Here is a 20,972-nt window from a genome sequence, read left to right as displayed (position 1 = left end):
TATTCTACAAATGCCTTCTAAATCAAGTGTCCTTGAGCAAAACACGCTAAACTACACGCTATATTGCTCACAATGAACAGGTTGGTGCCTTGCATGGTTTCCTCTGCCATCAGTGTATGAATGTGTGTTTGAATGGGTGAATGCATAATCATTTGATAAAGGCGCTATATAAATGCACCATTTACAATTGTATTTTTTTTATTTTTTTTAATAATTGATGTGAACTCTGTCACCCACTTGACTTGATTTTTAAAACTATATTATAGTTATAGCGCTCAGTGTGAATGGCCCCACTTGGTACCTCAAAGCTCTCCATAAAACACCTTAAGAAATCCACCAGTACAAATACAGAAAAATAAATAAATAACCTCTTTATTGATTTTAAACAAAACTAAACTAAACACACTTACTCCTTGCCAGAATGCTAATTAATAGGACAACAGTCCATAAATAATACATACTGTACATACAAGTTACATTTAATCTGTCAAGAATAACTCAAAAGGCCCAGAGTCAGGAGTGTGTAGAGTAGTGCAGATTGTTGCATACAGTTCCGTAGGATCAGTATACATACTGTACATCTATATACATACCTTCCAATACACTATGTACCAAGCCCTAAAGCAGTGGTTCTTAACCTGTGTACATTATTTTAAAGGGAGTCCCCACTCCCCAGATGACAGTAAAGTGATAATTTAAGGACTTTTAAGACATTTGTAATACAAAAAAAAGAAAGAAAGAAAGAAAGAAAGAAGACCATTACTGCATCAAAAGTAATCAACAAACTATACTATAAAAACTGGTCAAACATTGGCCAAATAAATTGTCAAATAATAATATAAGAAAGAGGCAAAAACATTTTATCTGTGGAACCGAGTCAAACTAAATGCCGCCCTCAACTCCTACATTCCAAGTGATTATCAGGGTGTGGGGTCCCCAGTTTAAATATGATTATTTTGGGGGGTCACAGCCTGAAAAGGTTGAGGACCACTGTCCTAAAGTAGGGCTGTACAATGCTCTGACAGGGTCATGAACAAAGAGCAGTAACATGCTCCAGCTGGCTTGACAAAGGACTTAAAGCTGCAATCAGAACTTTATTTTAACCAATCTAGAAGATATCCTAAGTCATGTTTTTTCCTATGACCACTAGATATATATCATATTTGCATACTGGACCCTGATTGGTCCCTCACTACTTCAGAGGGAGTGAAATCAGTGCCAGACCAAATCTGTCACTTTTTTTTGTTTGATTCCCGGGTAGGACATACAGTACATCAGTACAAAGTGCGGGCGTCTCATCAAAACTATAATATAGTGCATGTGGACTTGGTGGACATATACTTAAATAGTTTTCCCGAAAAGACTGTTTAAAAAGTTAATAAGCACAATATGTATTTGAAGGGGAATGCCACTGTTAATCTAACTCTTATTTGTAGAAAAGTGACCAACTCTATACAAATGATCTGTCAAGACACACTACCTGTAACTGGCAGACCACATACAGTAGTTTTGCTTTGATTTGGCAATTGCTTTTAATGTTGCTTTGCAGTGGAATTCCCCTTTAAGAATAATAAACATTTAAATGTATAATTCCATGACTTTCAAGCAATGTTATTCTTTTTAAATCAAGAGTTGTTTTCAAGGATATTCAAGGACTGGATTTTTACCCATGAAATTCAAAGTCTTTTCACCATGTTCAGGTATCCAAGAATTGTGATTATTTCGTTTTTACTCCTGACTTAATGGTTGACACAAAGTTTGGGTCCCAGAAGAACCACCAGCACCTATCTGATATCTTCCACACTAACATACACACAGAAGCATGCGTTGCGTACGCTTATGTACACACAAACGCACGCTCTCTCTCACACACACACACACACACACACACACACACACACACACACACACACTTTATAAATCATGTTTTTTCCTAAGTCGTGTTTTTTCCTAAGACCACTAATAATATAAAACTATTTGTTTAAGTCTATGGTATAGCACTTATCCTTTACATTTTCAGAGTTTAGCAGGAAGACATTTTCTCGGATGTCAAGAGTCCTGTCAAGGGGTGGCTCATCTTCAGTAAGTGTGTAGGGGCTGGCTGCCGAGTTCGAGAGACTCGTGAATTGTTTTTCAATTCCTCCTGATTTTGTTCCTGGCGGGAAAACGATCACCTCCATTCCCAAAGGCAGGCAGACAGGAAGATGTGTTCATAACAAAATCGAGAAAACACTTCCAACGCGTTTACAATCCACAGCGTTCAGATGTTTAGTTGCAAGTTGGTCAGTTGCATGTTGGTTACTAACTATCTTCAAAGAAAAATAACGCACATCCTCCGTTCTTCGATGCCGAGCTAGGAACAAAGAAGGTAGCTCGCACTCACTTTTTTGGTCGCTCCAAACTTTTATTGACAAGCAGCAAAAATAGACGTTTCGACCTGTTATACTGAAGAAGACCCTAACAGGTCGAAACGTCTATTTTTGCTGCTTGTCAATAAAAGTTTGGAGTGACCAAAAAAGTGAGTGCGAGCTACCTGTTCCGGTTACTAACTAGCTCTCAAAGAGATAGACTCTGATACACCATAGTAACAACGTTTTACCACGTGGTCTCACAAATGGCTCTCTGAACAGATAGGACATTCCCGCAGTCACTTCCAGAATTTGGTGTCTTACCAGGCTATCCCACGTTGACCCCAAGCCCCACCTGCAACTTGTCACCTCTGCGGTTAACGAAGGCTCCCATTATAAGAGTGGCGGGGAGTGGAGACAGACGTTTCTCTAGCACTCCTCCTATTATACACCTGCTGTTCACCATACCTTGGTACACAAAATGCAAACACAAAAAAGAAAGAGCACATACATTTACAGTTTCAACAGGCAGGGAATAAAAAACTAACAATTGGCTCTAAGTAGAAGAAGACATAAATACATTATGAATCAGGGCCCACTTGAAAATCTCGAAAGGGTAACGTGCATTTTCAGAGCATACTGTATTTATTTTAGGTCAATCAATCAATCGGTTGTATTCTAACATGGATCAGTGGAACTAAACTTTTAACTTCATATATTTATATTTATAGGCATCACAATTAAACATTTTCAAGGTTTTATATTAATGTTCTAACTGTATTATGAATACATTTTTATGTGGTTTGCTAATTATTTGGGAGTCCACATGCATCCTCACGGGCAAAACAGCGGGCTCTGGCACACAAGTTGGGAATCTGTAGACATAGGGCTGTCACGATATGACATTTTACATGACGATTAATTGTCACTCAAATAATTGGCGATTAACGATTTAATTGTGTATTTGTCGTTGATAATTACATTTCTGTTTGGCTTTTAGGCTTTGAAGTTGCATATGGTAGATATGACACATAACCTAAATATACAAATACATTACTGACATATTTGACAACTTACTACTTAAAAAATAACATTGATAGTGGAAATAGCCGATCTACAAGCTCACAACGCGTCGCGATGCGACGCGTTGTGAGCTTGTAGATCTGCTATTTCCACTATTTCTGACATTTTTCAACATTCACGATTATGACGATTATGACAAAATAATTGCAATAATGTCAAATAATCACGATTAGACGATTATGTAATATTTGTGACAGCCCTATGTAGATACTTTATTCACATTTAAACAATGTTTCGACCACTGTGGGTCTTCATCAAGTCTGGAAACAAACAAAATAGCTCGCACTCACTTTCTCTGTAGCTCCAATTTTTATTTAGCAAAACAGCAAAAAATATAGACGTTTCGACCGTGAGGTCTTCTTCAGTGAAGAAGACCTCACGGTCGAAACGTCTATATTTTTTGCTGTTTTGCTAAATAAAGATTGGAGCTACAGAGAAAGTGAGTGCGAGCTATTTTGTTTGTTTCTAGTACTACTGCACTGTCAGTTTTTAGCTCAGCACCAAAGACAGGAGGATGTGCGTTATTTTTTCTCGAATCTTCATCAAGTCTGACCTGATGAAGACCCACAGTGGATAAGTTGAGTTCCAGTGTGCAAACTTCCCTTCCTTTCCTCCTATGTACTGTACGTATTGTTGTTCAGCACCTGAAACGTTTTTTTTTTTTTTTTCTTTTTTTTGGGGGGGGAGATGCGCGCTTCCCTTTGGACTCTATTTCTGATCTGTAGATACGTACCTCTGAAGACCATGTTGGCCTCTGGGAGTTCCATCTGGTATCCAAAGGAGGCGGTGGTCTCCTGCGTCCTCGTACTGGCCTCAAACTCCACTCCAACTTGGATCTATGGAAAACACATGCTCACATGTTTAAAATACATCCCAAACTAATAATGTGTGTATGCAGTACCTGTCTATATCTTTTCAATACCTGTTTGTTGGCTCGGTGATAGTAGCTAGCGTGGGCACCTCCTTTCCCAGCATTCAACGTGGCCACCCAGTTTGGTCCTGCATAGATATTATACACAATACCACAAGATACCATACTGAAAACAAATATCTAAAAGTGGGAGAAAATGCAATAAATACACCGGTATATATTATTCTTTTCTCTGAGATTATTTCTGTATATTTGTGCTTTATCTGGACAGAGACTGGAGGGTCGAGGTGGGATGACATGCAGCAAAGAACCTAGGGTTGGATTTGAAAGTAGCCTTATTTTTGTGTTGTGCGCGTGGTAGGACAGACCAAAACATTTTTTTTAAAGGACATTTCCATGGTCTAAAACATTATAGAGTGACGATACAGAAACAAAGCCCTACTTGAGTATTGTCCAGCCAAAGTGAGAATGCCGCCTTCCTCTGCTCGTCCACGATGGTAGACCAACTCCCCTCCTAACACCAGACTGGATGACACACTCTGAAGGAAGTGGGCTACGAGGATCACTGTACCAGGGGAAACACGCACACACGCAGCAAAATCAAGTAAAGCAGAGGTTCTAAACCAGGGATGTCAAACATACGGCCCGCGGGCCGAATCCGGCCCGCGAGATGATTCAATCCGGCCCCCCAGGCTAGAGCATACTTTTCTGAGCATTTAGAAAAAAAAAGTAAGTCTCTAGCCCATTCCTGTCAAGAGTTATGATTGTTTTAAGAATTAACCTAACTAATGTCTGTACACTGCAGGCTAGGTTTCTCCCACCTGGCAGTGATTGAGTTGATTGATTGGAATGTTAAGTGACCAGCTCTCTCTCTCTCTTTGAAGATGACAGCATTGCTAGGAATAGGGTGGTTGGTCTGGCTATGAATAATACCTGAACATACCTACAATATTCAAACTGTACTCAAAGATTACACATATTAGACATGGAAATTAATGTTGTTAAAAAAAAAACGTATTTAAAAAATATAATAATAATAAAAATGTAAAAGTTTTATTATTCCGATATTTTCTGAATATGCCATTATTGTTCATTACTTTTATTTTTTTTATTATAAAATACAATAAAAATTATTATTGTCCTGCATCAATAATATTTTTTTTAGCTATTTACAAATTATAGCGTACTGGAGACTATCAGGAATTGAATTATTCTATTATCAAATGGTTTATTCTTATTGGCACTTCTTAAAGGAGTAGTTCACCCCCAAAATGCCATGGAGCCAATGTAGACTCATTCCTAAAACAGAAATTTGATTACAATAAATGCATGCCTATTGATTCCGGATGGGGACCCAAATGCAATTGGGTCCCCATCCGGAATCAATGGGGGGAAGTGTACTATTATCACATTTTTGTCTTAGTAATGCGACAAATAAAAAAAATATATATTATTGAACTCAATTCTCCATGGCGTGAGTAATCAAAGAAAAAAAAGTCATTTTGGGGATGAACTACTCCTTTAAACAAATAGCATCTCTCGTACCTAACTGCAACTGTAATACCAATAATGAAAGTAGCTATTTTACTTAATGAACACAATTTGTAAAATGATATACTGCTATACTGCTAGCTACAGCAGTGGCTGAGACGACAGGAAGAAAAACAGAGCGAACATGTGCGCGAGTGTGCATGCCATCCGATCCGCGACTGGTTCGGCCCTCTTCAAGTCGCCTTTCATCCAATGCGGCCCTCACCCCAAGATGAGTTCGACACCCCTGTTCTAAACTGTATTCCTGATGATCCAGACTACCGATATGTCTGTACTCGTTGTAGAGTATATGTCAGGGACTATGGATCACACTGTATTTTCAACTCAACTGTATGGAGTTTTGTGGCTGTGTTCATGAATATGTTCTGACATCACATTGTCGATTATATATGGTCATAAAATATATGGGCATAAAAGGGACATGAAGCCAGAGTGTGATGTCAGAGCAGCAAACACATTCTGTTAAGAGTGGTTCCCCTACATCACAGTGACATCAGAGCATGATGTCAGAGTGATGTCACAGTGACAAGGGAACCAATAGACTGAAAAAATGTGTACTGACTGACTGAAGGAAGGACTGACATAGATAGACGGAGACAAGTTGCGACATTTCTCATGGTATACTGCGACCTTCGGTCACAACTAATACTCTTGAATGCGATTGATGACACCTGGTGCTTAGACTGACTCCTCGCTTCACATCTGTCATTTCTCACCTGACTCTCTGAGGACATCTGGGTTGGCCACCGTCACTGCAGCGGTGAAGTCATTGCCTCTGTACTCTGTCTCAAACTGCCATGTTACAAACTGGTCCTGCTGCGTCTGTGAGAGAGTTAACGTTTAACTAACAAACAGTAGCATAATATAAAGATTGAGCATTAAGCTGATGCTTTTATCCAGAGCAATTACACAAAAGTGTGCTTGAGGGCTGGGTTCGGTAACCGCCGTACCGCCGTATCGCGGTATACCGCGGCCTACCGCGGTGTCAGGGTCCTTACCGCGGTCAAAAAAGACAAAAAATAGGCTATTTTTATTGAGAACGAGCGAGTTTTAAAACGGGGGAGAAGCGAGGACCGCATGCGCTTCATGCCGCTCTGCTCTGGGCCGCGCACCACATGTTTGGAACAATTGGAATCTTGGCCCGTCACAGTCTCCGACAGGCGACAGAGAGTGAGACACAGTAGACACTGGAGCAGTGCAGCAGTAGCCTCGGTCAGCAGCGTTAAACTTTCTCCATAATCCACACGACACAACTCACACAAGTATGTTTATACATACCTCGTGGCCGTTTCTTTTTTATTAATACGGGCGGAGCGCGACGCGAGGACTAAAACCGAAAATGAAACCAGCGCTAGTGAGTAGCCTACTTTTACAGTATAGCGCGTGTGCCCATCGTTGTTCGACTACAACCTTTTCTGTCAAGTCTGGTAACTAAAACCTGTTTACTATGTTTATATCACCACTCAATCAATGCGATTTGAGACGTGAGTTTGCATAATCACAGACCGTACACAATCACTATACCCGTCTCATCTGGTTTGTTCACAAAAAGCGTGCAGTGAAGCCCCAGTAGCCTACCAGTGGCGTCAGTTCAGAAAAAGCTAAGGTATGGCAACATGACAGACACCAGTCATGTTGCCATACCTTAGCAACAGGCACGATGAAAGTCCATTTTATTATTTCCCCCTGTAGCCTAGGTATGGCAGGTGCCATAGCTTGCCATACCCAATTGACGCCTCTGTAGCCTACGTTACTATAGTAACCCGACACTGCAAAGATCTACAAGCTCAGAACGCGTTGCGAACGCGACGCGTTGTGAGCTTGTAGATCTGCTACTTTCAAAAGCCAGACCCACTGTGCTGTACGGGGAACTCGAGCAGTCGGGCTTATAGGACCGTGGAGAGACGAATTTTGGGCAGATGATAGGAATATTTTGTCTTATCGCCGAACCTTAATTAATAGATACGGGGGTGCGGTAATTACCGCAATACCGGCGGTAAATGGGAGGACGGTAACCGCGATAACAAAATGTTGATACCGAGCCACCCCATGAACACAAAGTATTTGAAAATAGGTGCATGATGTTTATATAGTAAGTTGATTTTAATAATGATAATAACGATAACAAAAAAGGTGTTATGCCGAGCCCAAAAGATGACAACAACAAATAAATTCACAGAAATATAATATGTATCGTCATTTTAGCCAGTCCATCAAATGACCTCACCTGGAACACAGCCTTGGATCTTACACGCTCTGTGAGATGCAGCAGAGAGTGAGCATTGAGACTACCTGATGAATCAATCTCACCAATCAAGGCTGGGGCATCCTGTTTTCAGACAAACCATAAGACAACCTATAAAGACAATGCAGCGGTCTTTCTATTTTAATCAATGATTATAATCGATTCACAAATGCATGTTTATTCCATCCTAAGATTCCAAATGTGCACTGTACTACAACAATCCAACATTGTTATTAGAAATCATCTACTCATACATAATCATCTGGTTTGTTTTGAGGATCCTTTTCGAGTGCTACACATAGGGCTGTCACGATTATGACATTTTACATGACGATTATTTGTCACTCAAACAATTGCGATTAACGATTTAATTGTGTTTTTGTCGTTGACAATTACATTTCTGCTTTTAAGTTGCACATGGTAGATATGACACATAATTACTGACATATTTGACAACTTTATACTTAAAAAAGAACATTGATGCGACGCGTTGTGAGCTTGTAGATCTGCTATTTCCACTATTTTTGACCTTTCATTTAAATATATGAACATTTTTCAACATGGAAACGATTATGACGATTATGAAAAATAATCACGATTATGTCCAAAAATCACGATTAGACGATTATGTAATAATTGTGACAGCCCTAGCTACACATCTATACATAAAAACACACATGAAAGAGAAATGAAATCTTTTGTATCAGGGACTTGTATCTGACCTTGTCTTTGCTGTAATCATCTGACTGTAAGTGTTCCACATGGAATCTGTAATAGGATGGACAGACGGCGCTGAGGTGGAGTGTGTGACTGGCCTGGAAACACATACACAAACACCCTGTTAAAGACCACAACCCTACAGACAGGCTAAATATCGATAGTCCGACGTCCCATTAGTCTGACAGTGGTTAGATTTAGGCTTAGGCATAGTTTTATTGAAGTTAGAGTTAGGGTTAAGGTTAGGTTTAGGCATTGTTTACCGAGGTTATAGGTACCGAATACTAGTGGAACGTCAGAACAATGGGATGTCATTACAAGGCTACGCAAACCTACAGACACTGTTGTCAACTCCAAATCTAAGATTTACATTGAATCACAAATCTTACAAGGATAAAATATTTGTCTGAAACTTCAACTGTTTTAACGGTTTATTTTGCTGTTAAAATAAACGTGTCTGTCTCCTTTGTGTGTGAGTGTGTGTGTGTGTGTGTGTGTGTGTGTGTGTGTGTGTGTGTGTGTGTGTGATTTATTTGTGCCGTTACAGTTGCTCACCTTGAAGAAGCTGCTCAGGGTCTTATTTACAATCAACTTGACCCCCTCAATCTGCTGAGGAAACACCTCTGGGAGGAAAAGAATGGTGAGGAACAAAATTAAGAGGTGAATATCATAACTGTCAGGCAGAATCCATGTGTATGCAAAACCGCAAATTATCAGTACAGTAAAAGGAGGAACTATGCAGATGGAAAAGAAAATGATGGAAAAACAACAATTAGAGAAAGACCAAAAGCAAAATAACGAGCCTTGCTGGATCAAAAACATCCAAACCTGTAATTTGCACTAACCAAGGCTGGGCCTATAGCTTTGGACTAGAGGTGATACCCGTACCTTTGCAGCTTCTGTGCAGTGCGTGGAAGCTGCCTGGGTTGGGCAGACGGCCATCGCGTTTCTCCCAGCGAGGAGGGTTGTCCCAGTGAGCAGGGTGGGAGTCCCAGCGAAAGGGAGGAGGCTCCGTAGAGAAAGGCCAGTTCTGATGGCCAGAAGACAAGGCCAGAACACTGCCCATGTGGGCGCAGCACGTCCTTGAAAGAAGATGGATTGAAAGCAAAATAAAATCGCATGGTGATTGAAAAAGTTACATAACACAATATGTAAAATGATGATGTTTCAGTAATATTGTTTATGCAGTTCAGTTCTTCTACGGTAAATACTGCCATCCAGGTGATGACAGATTGAGGTTTTACCCTTTGCTTGTGAAATATCCCAGACTGATAAGATTTTATGGAAGATGTTTCTGAACATAATAGTATGACCACTTCTAATCACTTATCTGAAAATAATAACCGCAAATAGATGATCTACAAGCTCTTAATGTGTTGCAGCTTGTAGATCGGCTATTAAGAATCCAAATGACGGCAATCTTTAATCCATGTTGTTGTTTTTTTTACTCATTTCATGCATCTTGACTTCATGAATGGTTTTCCACCCTGCCTCCCTATAATCGTCTCTCCCTCTCCGTTTTCCTGTTGTCCATGCCCATCTAAATAATAGAATCAAATCTGAAGTGGACTGCCCAGTGCACAGTGTATTTAAGTGGTTTTGGAAATCTGTCTGAGAAAGTGTGTATTATATTATATTAGCTACAGAGTGAATGGTTTCTACTTTCTATTTATATTCAAGGGAGGGTGGCTGCTAAACTCTAATTCATTCATATGTCACTATGATTTATGGCTATGGTCACTCACAAACTTATGGGTCTGTCTGTCTGTCTGTCTATCTTATTGTACTCTAGGGGCTGGACATCGGTGGATAGTCTGGATTACACAGAATATTTAGCATGCATCATTATAATGTTGCTTATGTGCCTTTCTGGGCGGCAGGTGCATCTGCTCCGTTAGCTACGTGTATAGCATGACCTTAGCATCAATTGTAATTTCATACTTACTTCAAATGTTATCACGAGACCTCAATGCTCCAAATGAGAATGAGAACGGCGCATTACGATAGACGATAAATAATGCGGATTTAAGAATGTTTAAAAAGCACTGATAAGCCAAAGGATGCTGATGCTCAGATCATGTGATGCAGGAGACCAGCACCGCCTCAGCTCCTCCAGATGTCATCTTCCATGTGGCAAATACGTCCTTCCAGAAACACGACAGGTGCACTTGGTTCCATCCTGATTCCTGACTGAACTGAACGTTATACCCTGTCATTATTTTTTATGAAATCATGTTTCTTCTTCCAATCATTTATTGTACAGCATGCTCGAGGAACTAGCGGCATTATTTCAGAATAATTAGCATAGTGTGAAATTGTGTTCCCTGATGGGTGATGGGAGAATGTGCCGATGGTAAGGACGGTGCAGGTTCACATTCGTCCAGCAGGTGGCATCACTTGGTTGGCTACTTGTAACGCCCTTACACAGTTTACATTTTATCATTATGCAGGTGCAATGAACAGTGAACACACATTTATATTTTCGTTGTATGGAGCTTTTTAAATGCAATTATGGGCAGTGTTTTATTTTATTTTATTATCAGACACCAACACACCATTTAGATTTAGTTGTTGTGAATGCTAGAGATATGTCAGGGGGAACTATTAGTTGTTTGAACTACGCGGGATTTGTTTCTAATCGGACCACAAACAGTGACACAGTCACACTGCAGACGAGTTTTGGGTTTTGCGTGTAACCATCTATTTTGCATCTAGCATGATGAGGCAAGCAAGAGAAGACTGGACGATATATGTGATCCTGTTTTTATTGGTTACTGTAGTATTCTGTATGTGTTTTCGGCTAGCAGGCAAATGTGGAAGGAGAGACAAAGAAGCACTCGTGTTAAGAGGCCCTGGAGGGCTCTCAGACATTCGTTATGTCAACAAACCGGTTCGAGTTGATAACGATGTCCGTATAGGTCTGTCAAAGGTGAAGAACCAGAGCAGGAGCTGTACACTCAGGAAGAAAATGAACGGTTTCCCACGAAAGCTGGGTTTGTTTTGGGTGGAACAGAAGATGAGAGACTAAACAGACTTTCTGAGGTGAGAGTCGGAGTATTCGGCTCGACCCCTCCCCGTGTGGCCACAAGTCCACTCTGCCGATGTACAATGGAATATGTCTCCCAATGTCGCACTGTTGACATGATACGAGGTTTCCACCCAGACGGATGAAGAAAAAACGAATATCACTGCCTGACAGACTGAAGAAGAGCCCATATCTTTTTTCTCTCGTCGCCTCACACTCGTGTGTCCGCTACGCTGGAACATATATGGACTACTGATCAGTATTTTTTATCTCGGTCCTCCGTGCTATCTGTGTGTCAGTTATAGCTAATTTAGGCTCGTAGATAATGATAATTGCATATGCTGTAATGTTTTTATTTTTAATTAAGTAGAATAAATATTGTCTTTCAACAAACAGACGTCCTTTGTGCAACAAGCGTCATTCTTGAGCACTGCAGAGGCTTTACCTTCTGAAGTGGTTATTTCCACGGTATTAAGTAGTTTATACATTTGAATAGAAGCCTTTCAAATATGGTGACCCCTTGACGTGATGACGTTTTGTTGCTTTTTTCTGATCTCGGCGATTTAACCGATCACCATAACTGCATCAGATCAACCACCCAGACGGCCGTCAAACTAAAAAGGTGAGCAGAACCTCTTAAACAGAAACTCTGCACATTGGCATAGGTTCCAAATTGTATGGTTGATTTGATTACAAGTTACACGTGATCTAGAACCGTTACTGTATGACAGACACACACATACGGGACCCACTTAATAGTAATAGCTGCGGGTTTTTAAAGGTTTGTTCTACACCGAAGTAAAAGCTAGAAAAGTAAGAAGGTTTGTTCTACACCTAAGTAAAAGCTAGAAAAGTATTGTAAGGTTTGTTCTACACCTAAGTAAAAGGTAGAAAAATATCTCCTAGACGTAGGAAAGTCTACCCGAGGTAAAGGGGTAGATAAATGTATTAAAATAACAGTGTAAAAAGAGAAAGTTCAAAAAATAATAAAATCACACCCGTGTGAATTGAGCAAAGCATATAAGTGAGTAGGGGGTCGTGGATCTCCGGAAGCAAAGCATATAAGTGAGTAGGGGGTCGTGGATCTCCGGAAGCAAAGCATATAAGTGAGTAGGGGGTCGTGGATCTCCGGAAGCAAAGCATATAAGTGAGTAGGGGGTCGTGGATCTCCGAAAGCAGTGAGTAGGTGGTCGTGGATCTCCGAAAACAAAGATTGTATTATATTAGATTAGATTAGATTAGATTAGATTAGAGTTTATTGGTCATTGTAACAAAAACAAAGCATAGAATTGAGTAGGTTAGATTAGATTAGATTAGAGTTTATTTGTCGTGGAACTCTGAAACAAAACACAGAATTGAGCGGTGGTCGTGGATTTCCGAAACAATGCATGTGTGTGTGTGCGTGTGCGTGTATGAGTGAGTGTGACTGTGACCGGCCTGAACACAGACACGGAGACAGACAGACAGACAGACAGACAGACAGACAGACAGAAAGACCCACACACATGGCCACGTATAGGAGCGTTGTGACCACCGCTCAAAAAGGGATTTACAGAGAATAAAGTAACTGTGTACACACTGTAAAAGAGAATACCAAAGGGATTTGTACTAATCAAAGAGAGAATAAAATACCAACATAAATTCAGCGATTTGACTACGCTCTGATACTGGACATAGATGTTGTCTTATGAATAAAAAAAAAATTGATTGAATAAACAACAGTAATAACAGGGAAACACTGACCATAATTATAACAAGATAAAGATAGGGGACCTGGTCAAGCATTTCCCATAATAGACTGATTCGTCAGTGGCTAAAATCTGTTGAATAATCAATCATGCAAGCACCCACTACGTTTGGAGATACCTGGGACCTTTTGGTCGAGAAAGCAAAAAATGACGACCTCAGATGGACTCCATCAGAGCGCGCTCAGTTTGCTGAAAAAGCTGCGATATGGAAAAAGGGATGGCAAGAGAAAAAATTGTTACCAGAGGATACAGATCCGATAAAAATAGATCCATCTGGTTTTGTTACACCAACTTATGTGAATAGTATAACCTCCCTGCTGCACAAAGAGCTAGAGGAAACACATGGCAAAATACAACTACTCGTTAAAATCCTCACTGCACGTACCAAATATTTGGAGGAGAATCAATGGCGCCACAGCACCACTAGGGGTGGTGGCTTTCAAATGGCTCAAAATGAAGACAAAGCAAAAAAGTCAGAAATGAAAAACCCAGGCAAACCCCCCGTCATATGCCATAACTGCGGTAAAAAAGGCCACCTTGCCCGCAACTGTCGCAACGCCCCTAACCCAAATAACCAAGGATATAGGGGAGGGAGAGGTAACTATAACAGGGGAGGCCAAAGCAGGGGAGGATACAACAACCAGGGTTACAGCCAACAGGGCTACAACAATCAGGATGAGCAAGGCCTAGGTAATCATAACGACCTATAGCAGCCAACCTAATTGACTCACTGCCACCCACGTTATGGCCAAAAGACGATTTTGCTGTAGGTCACTGTCTAAACCTTACTCCACAGATAGTTAAGATGGACCCGAAGTTACCCATTGTTACTGATGGGTTTTTGGTTTAATACCCATATTTATAATTCCTTTAGAATGTTATCTTTTCACAAGAAGACTCAGCTTCTACCCACAGGATAAAATCACAGTTAGTCAGAGTCTCACACAATAAAAGAAGAACACACTAGTGCAAGTGGGTTTTCTGTTATATTGGTAGGTATATTGAAAGTATAGTCAGAGTTCAAAGTGTACAGAGCGGTTATATCAGTGAAATACATATGTATGTCATGTAAAGTGTCATGTTTTGTTAAATGTTAAATGTTTGTGTGTGTGTGTGTGTGTAGGCCTACAGAGTAAGTGTCCAAGTGCTGTTATAATTTATAGATTGAATGGAGGGTGTTGTTGGGGTCTGCAGGCCCCAAACATGCATCACTGCCTTATTTTGACCATGGTGCCCCACCTAATAATGTATGAAATCATTCAGAAGCAAAATTGATGAAGGAAAAAAAAAAAAAAACCCTCTCCACAAGTAATTTGATAGTTATGTTGAAAACAATAGAGGAATTAGGTGCACGACTGTGCTCGTATGAATTAATGATTACCCACATCCTATGTATACTAGTTCAAAATGTGTATCAAATAGTAGTATAGGAAGTATTTGTCTTAGTGTTGTTTGTTTATTTATTTTATTTCTATTTTATGATTTGAGTACAAAGGGACCCCGATGCAAACAAGCCAATGAGCTTTATGTGGTTTGAAACTTTGTAGTGGTACTTCTATAAGTGACCTATAGCCCCCCCGTCATAGTAACCTCAGGTTATGTGTAGTGTCATTAAACAACATATAGTTTTTAACGTGTAAAGGCCTCAGCCTAGATTGAAGGCTTTATGCCAGTTGTACTTTTTATATCTAATTGTCAGTCAAGTGTTATATAAATCCCACGATGCAAACAGCTGGATTGTTGAGGGCAATCACCTTTATTCTATTTTTTATTTATTTTTTTCCTCCAAACCCATAGCTCCTCTGTCTAATAGACAGTTGACATGATCATTATATAGGTAGCCTCATCATCGGCTGACCTGACCTTTATCAGTGGTCAGAACACAACAGAATTGTTGATTAAAGATGGTTTGCCAGTTACATACTGTATCAGACCTTGTCTCTACGATCACCAGTCACCTAGCAAAGGGGGTGTTAGAACCTTTTAATTCTCTGTGGAAAACCGCCATTATGGCCGTTAAGAAACCAGGTTCTGATAATTATCGTATGGTACAGGATTTTAGAGACTTTAACAAAGGCATTAGCACATCTGATCTACCTGTACCTGACGTCTACACACTGTTGAATGCAATACAACATGTTCACGCCTATTTTTCGATCCCAGAGTTTGAATCCAACTGTTCAGCTCTCCGTGCCATGGTACGAGGGAAGGGGGTGAAAAATGGCAATTTCAGCCTAACGTGGACTCCAGAGACCACACAACAGTTCCATGACCGTAAGGTAATGTGTCATAATGCAGCCACTAGAGCAATTCCATCGAACACTCCGTTTCCCATAGATGTTTCTGAAAAAGACGTTCTATTCCAGAAACATAAGGGGGGTGAATGGGGGCAACCGTAGAATTACGTAGAATTATAGCGTACTAAAAAGAAAAAAATTATTTAAAATTTTGCCTCCTTATATTAGATGGCCTACCCAGAAACCAGGCAGAAGTCCACTCATGTGCAGACGAAACTAATAAAATGAAATGTTTTCTCTCTCTACAGAATACACGCATCACCTCTGACTGAAAAAACACGAGACCTGGGCGTAATAGATAAGTATACATTCACATAAAGTAATAAGTAAAAACCAGCCTCAAGGTGAATACATTATACATATTATAAACAGAGGTGATTAGGGTGAAAATTTAACACATAATACACATACCGGTAGACACAACACCCATAGGATGCGGATCTTTAATTATATTTCTATATGTTGTGGACAATATTTCCTTAAATGCGTTGTAATTGTTAAAATTAACTCAAAATTAAGAGAGCACCTCGTGGTCTCTGGCTACTGCGTAAACTCCTCATTGACCTGTGTGCGATACCAAAGATTCAAACTCGCGCCACCACTGCTTACATCCCCTCAGGAGGTTTCACCTATTTTGCCATGACCATAACTTGTACTGAAGGTGTGACCTGTTCTGGGCGCACTTCCCATAGGTGGTACACTCTGTACCGGTATGTCTGTGTTGACTCAAGCAAATATAATTGTGATGTCATTTCCCATTCTGGATCCCTCTGGTCCCTAGGTACTCGTTCCCTAAATGGTGACTGTTACAGCCAACGCAAACGTTGGACTACTACTGCTAGATATACGTATGGAGACCAACCCAGATTATTCATTGTACCAGGAAAAGATGATCTCCTTATTAAAATATAATCCAGTCCCAGCAGATACAGGCAACTATTGGATGGCCAAGGGAGAAACAATCTAGCCGATGTTTTTGGCTGACTCTTACTGTATGTCCAACTTAAAATTGATCTCGAGTTAACTAGTTAATTATTAGAGAAATGGTGTCATTCCTATACAGTTTTGAGGCCTAAATACGATTAACATACCAGTAGTGAGCTACCTATATTCTAAATAATTGTATGTTAGGACTAGACTAAAATGTGACACTATGATCTTTAACTAACAGTCAGGTTGTAGAATGGCTCATTGAAAAGATTATGATTTTCAGCTAAATAGTGCATCCTATAACTTGTTTAACGCCGACCAAAAGTCAACATGCCAGTTGTGTGAATGTCTCAACTTAAGAATGTATGGACAGTATGTCAGACACTTTTAGTTCTAGCAAATTGTAAATCTCTGCGGTATTATTAATGTTTTTTTCCCCCGTCACATATACTGACATTTTCAGCCCTACTAAAGAGAGTGACAGTGTGATTTTTCCACCCGAGTAAACATTTATTCCCATAAAATCAAAGGAAACTGTGTAATGAGAGACATACAGGTTTTCTGTAGTGGACCAGGGCCTGTCTGGAGTAGTGAGAGCAGAGAGTGTGATAAGAAATAGAAGCAGGCAGCGAGTCAGGGCCATACCGTATGCCGTGTAGCGAGTTAGATTATCTTTGATAAATATTCCAGACAAAGTGTGAAGTGTCTTTTAAATTGATGTGCTGTCTTTTTTATAGTAATAATCAATATTTTTAGTTCACTGGCAATAATATCTACCATGAGTTATTAAAGAGAACTGTGTCTGTAGACAAGAAATAATGGAGATGTTGGTAGAAAAGTTGTTTTGGAAACTGTGTTCTTTTGAAATATGTAAACAAGGCACAGACATGTCTGCGACTCAAGTGGACTTTGAGAATACATTATTTGAGCTTGTAGAGCTGCTATTTTCTTTCACATGGAGAGAGGGAGACAGGAAGTTTTAAGCTCATGACAATATTGATTTCCTTTAAGTGAATTTAGAGAAATAGAAAAGCCAGGCTGTCACTTTCACAAATCATATGCTGTATATTAGCATTTTATGGTATATTCATATTTATTCTGCATCTAGCATGAGGCAACATGTTTAACCAGCTCTGTGTGTGTGTGACCTGGGAAACGTCTGGTTATTTTCCCCTTTTCCCTTGCCTTATTGACATTTGAGTCTCACTCTGTTTTGACTGGATTCTGAGATTTCCTTATTTGAGTAAATATACTTGGTTACTTTTGTACTCCTCCAGGTGGCCACAGTATTTTGTTTTCCTTCCAGACTGGAAGGAATTAACAATAACATTTTAGTGAGCTTGTAATCTGCTACTTTTGGTGAATATCCCCTTAGAATAGGGATGCTGGGGTTTATTGATTGAATACCAAGTATAAATGTTTATTTTAAATCTGTTCTATAGAAGCAGATGTTTTCTCAAGTTATATGTTTGTTAGGCCTATTATGGACAGTACTGTATTTGTTATTATTTTAAATAATAGTAAATATGCTACATTTACATAAAGCAAGTATTTGTCTACTCCCGTCACACACACATATCTAGAAGACAGAGTCAATCTAAAAAAGAAAGATCTAAAACACATAGGATCAAAACATAGATCTGGAACTGCTCAAATTCACAGCTCCACTTCGTACCGAGGTTTGATTTTTTATTTTGTTTTGAAAGTTGTGTAAATAATTTAAGAACTGTGACATCTGTGGGTTTGAAATGTATTTTTATTTTTTATTATTTTATCCAGCTCTTTCCTGTAAGACAGGAGAATCTATGTCTACCAGAACCTATGTTCTACCTGTCATCCCAACGGTAGCCCCTCTCTGTTTATGTTCTCACGAAAAAGAGAACGTGAATCACTCTGACTCTGCTGTCCTCTGGGTGTGTGGACGGACTGCAAGGCATTTTCTACCAGCTAAATGGAATGGCTGTTGTTATGCAGGTATAGTCTACACTGGTACTGAGGTATACCCTGTCGTGCGCCGTCTAGACACCCAGATGGCAGGTGAGTCCCGCGCCAAGCGCTCTATAGACACTGAAACAAACCTAGACAAAATTAGAAAGAACTACCCTGGCTACCATTTTCTGGATCCCTGGTCAGATCCCGACACCTCGATTGCTTATGGTATAGGCTCAACTACCATGCTCTCTGCAGGAGTTATTACTGTTTACACTCTTAAGAAAATGAACACATTGGCCGCCGAAATCCTGATGATGCATGATTCCACAGCTGATCTCCAGATGAGTACTGTACTTCTTAACCAAGAGCAAATGGCCATGCGTTCTGTTGTCCTTAGAAATCGTCAGGCCTTAGATTTAGTGACAGCCAGAGAGGGAGGAGTTTGTAAAATGCTAGGTGGAAAGTGTTGTTTCTTAATCCCTAATGGTCACGATAACATAACCTCTCTCATTGCCCACTCCAGAGAAGCAATTGCCACAATCCCACCGCCACCACCGGATGAGTCTTGGTTTGACTTTAACATTTTGGGAGGAGTAGGTAACTGGTTCGTGACCACAATAGTTCCCATTTTAGTAATAATAGCCATCACAGTATTTATCGTTCTCCCAATATTGAAGGCCATGTTTAACAGAATAATCCGCCTGACTGTCCCCAACTCTGAGTTCCAGTTGCCCTTAATGACTACAGGAGCCTCTGAGGAGATCTATTCAAGGGGCCCGCACAAATTCTCTAGAGCAGTCCTTCTCAATCTTTTTTGGTTATTTCCAACCCAACTTTCCCTGATTTGGGAATCCAAGCTATGATTTCCCCCAGTTTTGCCCTTTATTACAAGTTTTTAGTTTTTTTTTAAGTGTGAATAGTATCGTGTTTTTCTTTTTGGGGCATATTTTTTTTTGAGTGCCCCTGCAGTATTTTCGCTTACTCCCATTTGAGAGACACTGCTCTAGATTAGAAAGCCATTTTTCTTATTTTCTAAACCTAGATTGATGTACACCACCATGGTCTGAAGCCATGGACTGGTGCAGGATGTATTGATTACAATATGTTTGTTGGACAATTTTTATTGAATAAGCTTTTTTATACAGCACAGTATGTCTTATATTAAACAGCATTGCTAAACTATGTATTTTGATACTGACACACATATCTGATTGATGGAATACCTGTGAGTAAGGTATCCCAAAGGGGGACTGGACGATATATGTGATCCTGTTTTTATTGGTTACTGTAGTATTCTGTATGTGTTTTCGGCTAGCAGGCAAATGTGGAAGGAGAGACAAAGAAGCACTCGTGTTAAGAGGCCCTGGAGGGCTCTCAGACATTCGTTATGTCAACAAACCGGTTCGAGTTGATAACGATGTCCGTATAGGTCTGTCAAAGGTGAAGAACCAGAGCAGGAGCTGTACACTCAGGAAGAAAATGAACGGTTTCCCACGAAAGCTGGGTTTGTTTTGGGTGGAACAGAAGATGAGAGACTAAACAGACTTTCTGAGGTGAGAGTCGGAGTATTCGGCTCGACCCCTCCCCGTGTGGCCACAAGTCCACTCTGCCGATGTACAATGGAATATGTCTCCCAATGTCGCACTGTTGACATGATACGAGGTTTCCACCCAGACGGATGAAGAAAAAACGAATATCACTGCCTGACAGACTGAAGAAGAGCCCATATCTTTTTTCTCTCGTCGCCTCACACTCGTGTGTCCGCTACGCTGGAACATATATGGACTACTGATCAGTATTTTTTATCTCGGTCCTCCGTGCTATCTGTGTGTCAGTTATAGCTAATTTAGGCTCGTAGATAATGATAATTGCATATGCTGTAATGTTTTTATTTTTAATTAAGTAGAATAAATATTGTCTTTCAACAAACAGACGTCCTTTGTGCAACAAGCGTCATTCTTGAGCACTGCAGAGGCTTTACCTTCTGAAGTGGTTATTTCCACGGTATTAAGTAGTTTATACATTTGAATAGAAGCCTTTCAAGACCCAAATTCAGAGTTTTGATTGAAGACTTTATTAGAAGCTTGATGAGGCAAGCAAGAGAAGACCCAAATTCAGAGTTTTGATTTAAGACTTTATTAGAAGTTTGCATAGGAAAAGGTACAGTTTCATGACGGTACAGTTCACTGGTACAAGGTCTACTAAAAGGAGATCATAGATAAGAC

At 40.0% G+C, this 20,972-nt stretch overlaps 1 protein-coding gene and 1 long non-coding RNA gene across 2 annotated transcripts; one reads left to right on the top strand and one right to left on the bottom strand.

Moving 5' to 3' along the window:
• Nucleotides 1-2,676: 2,676 nt before the first annotated feature.
• Nucleotides 2,677-9,887, bottom strand: LOC308304366 (mitochondrial import receptor subunit TOM40B; the record flags this gene model as incomplete). The annotated part of the gene is made up of 9 exons (XM_080748955.1): nucleotides 9,704-9,887; nucleotides 9,371-9,438; nucleotides 8,821-8,913; nucleotides 8,081-8,182; nucleotides 6,570-6,675; nucleotides 4,745-4,867; nucleotides 4,354-4,430; nucleotides 4,165-4,267; nucleotides 2,677-2,816 (listed from the first exon to the last, which is right to left on the bottom strand). The coding sequence occupies exons 1-9, from the start codon at nucleotides 9,879-9,881 to the stop codon at nucleotides 2,677-2,679; spliced, it is 990 nt and encodes a 329-aa protein (XP_080605081.1). The 5' UTR covers nucleotides 9,882-9,887.
• Nucleotides 9,888-11,502: 1,615 nt separating this feature from the next.
• Nucleotides 11,503-20,684, top strand: LOC308305160. Its single transcript, XR_013963091.1, has 2 exons — nucleotides 11,503-15,867; nucleotides 16,134-20,684. It is a non-coding gene; the product is annotated as an uncharacterized lncRNA (long non-coding RNA).
• Nucleotides 20,685-20,972: the final 288 nt, after the last annotated feature.

The sequence above is a fragment of the Nannobrachium achirus genome, assembly GCF_963921795.1.
Source record: "Nannobrachium achirus genome assembly, chromosome: 19".
Lineage (NCBI taxonomy): Eukaryota > Metazoa > Chordata > Actinopteri > Myctophiformes > Myctophidae > Nannobrachium > Nannobrachium achirus.
This window is presented reverse-complemented; position numbering and strand designations above follow the sequence as displayed.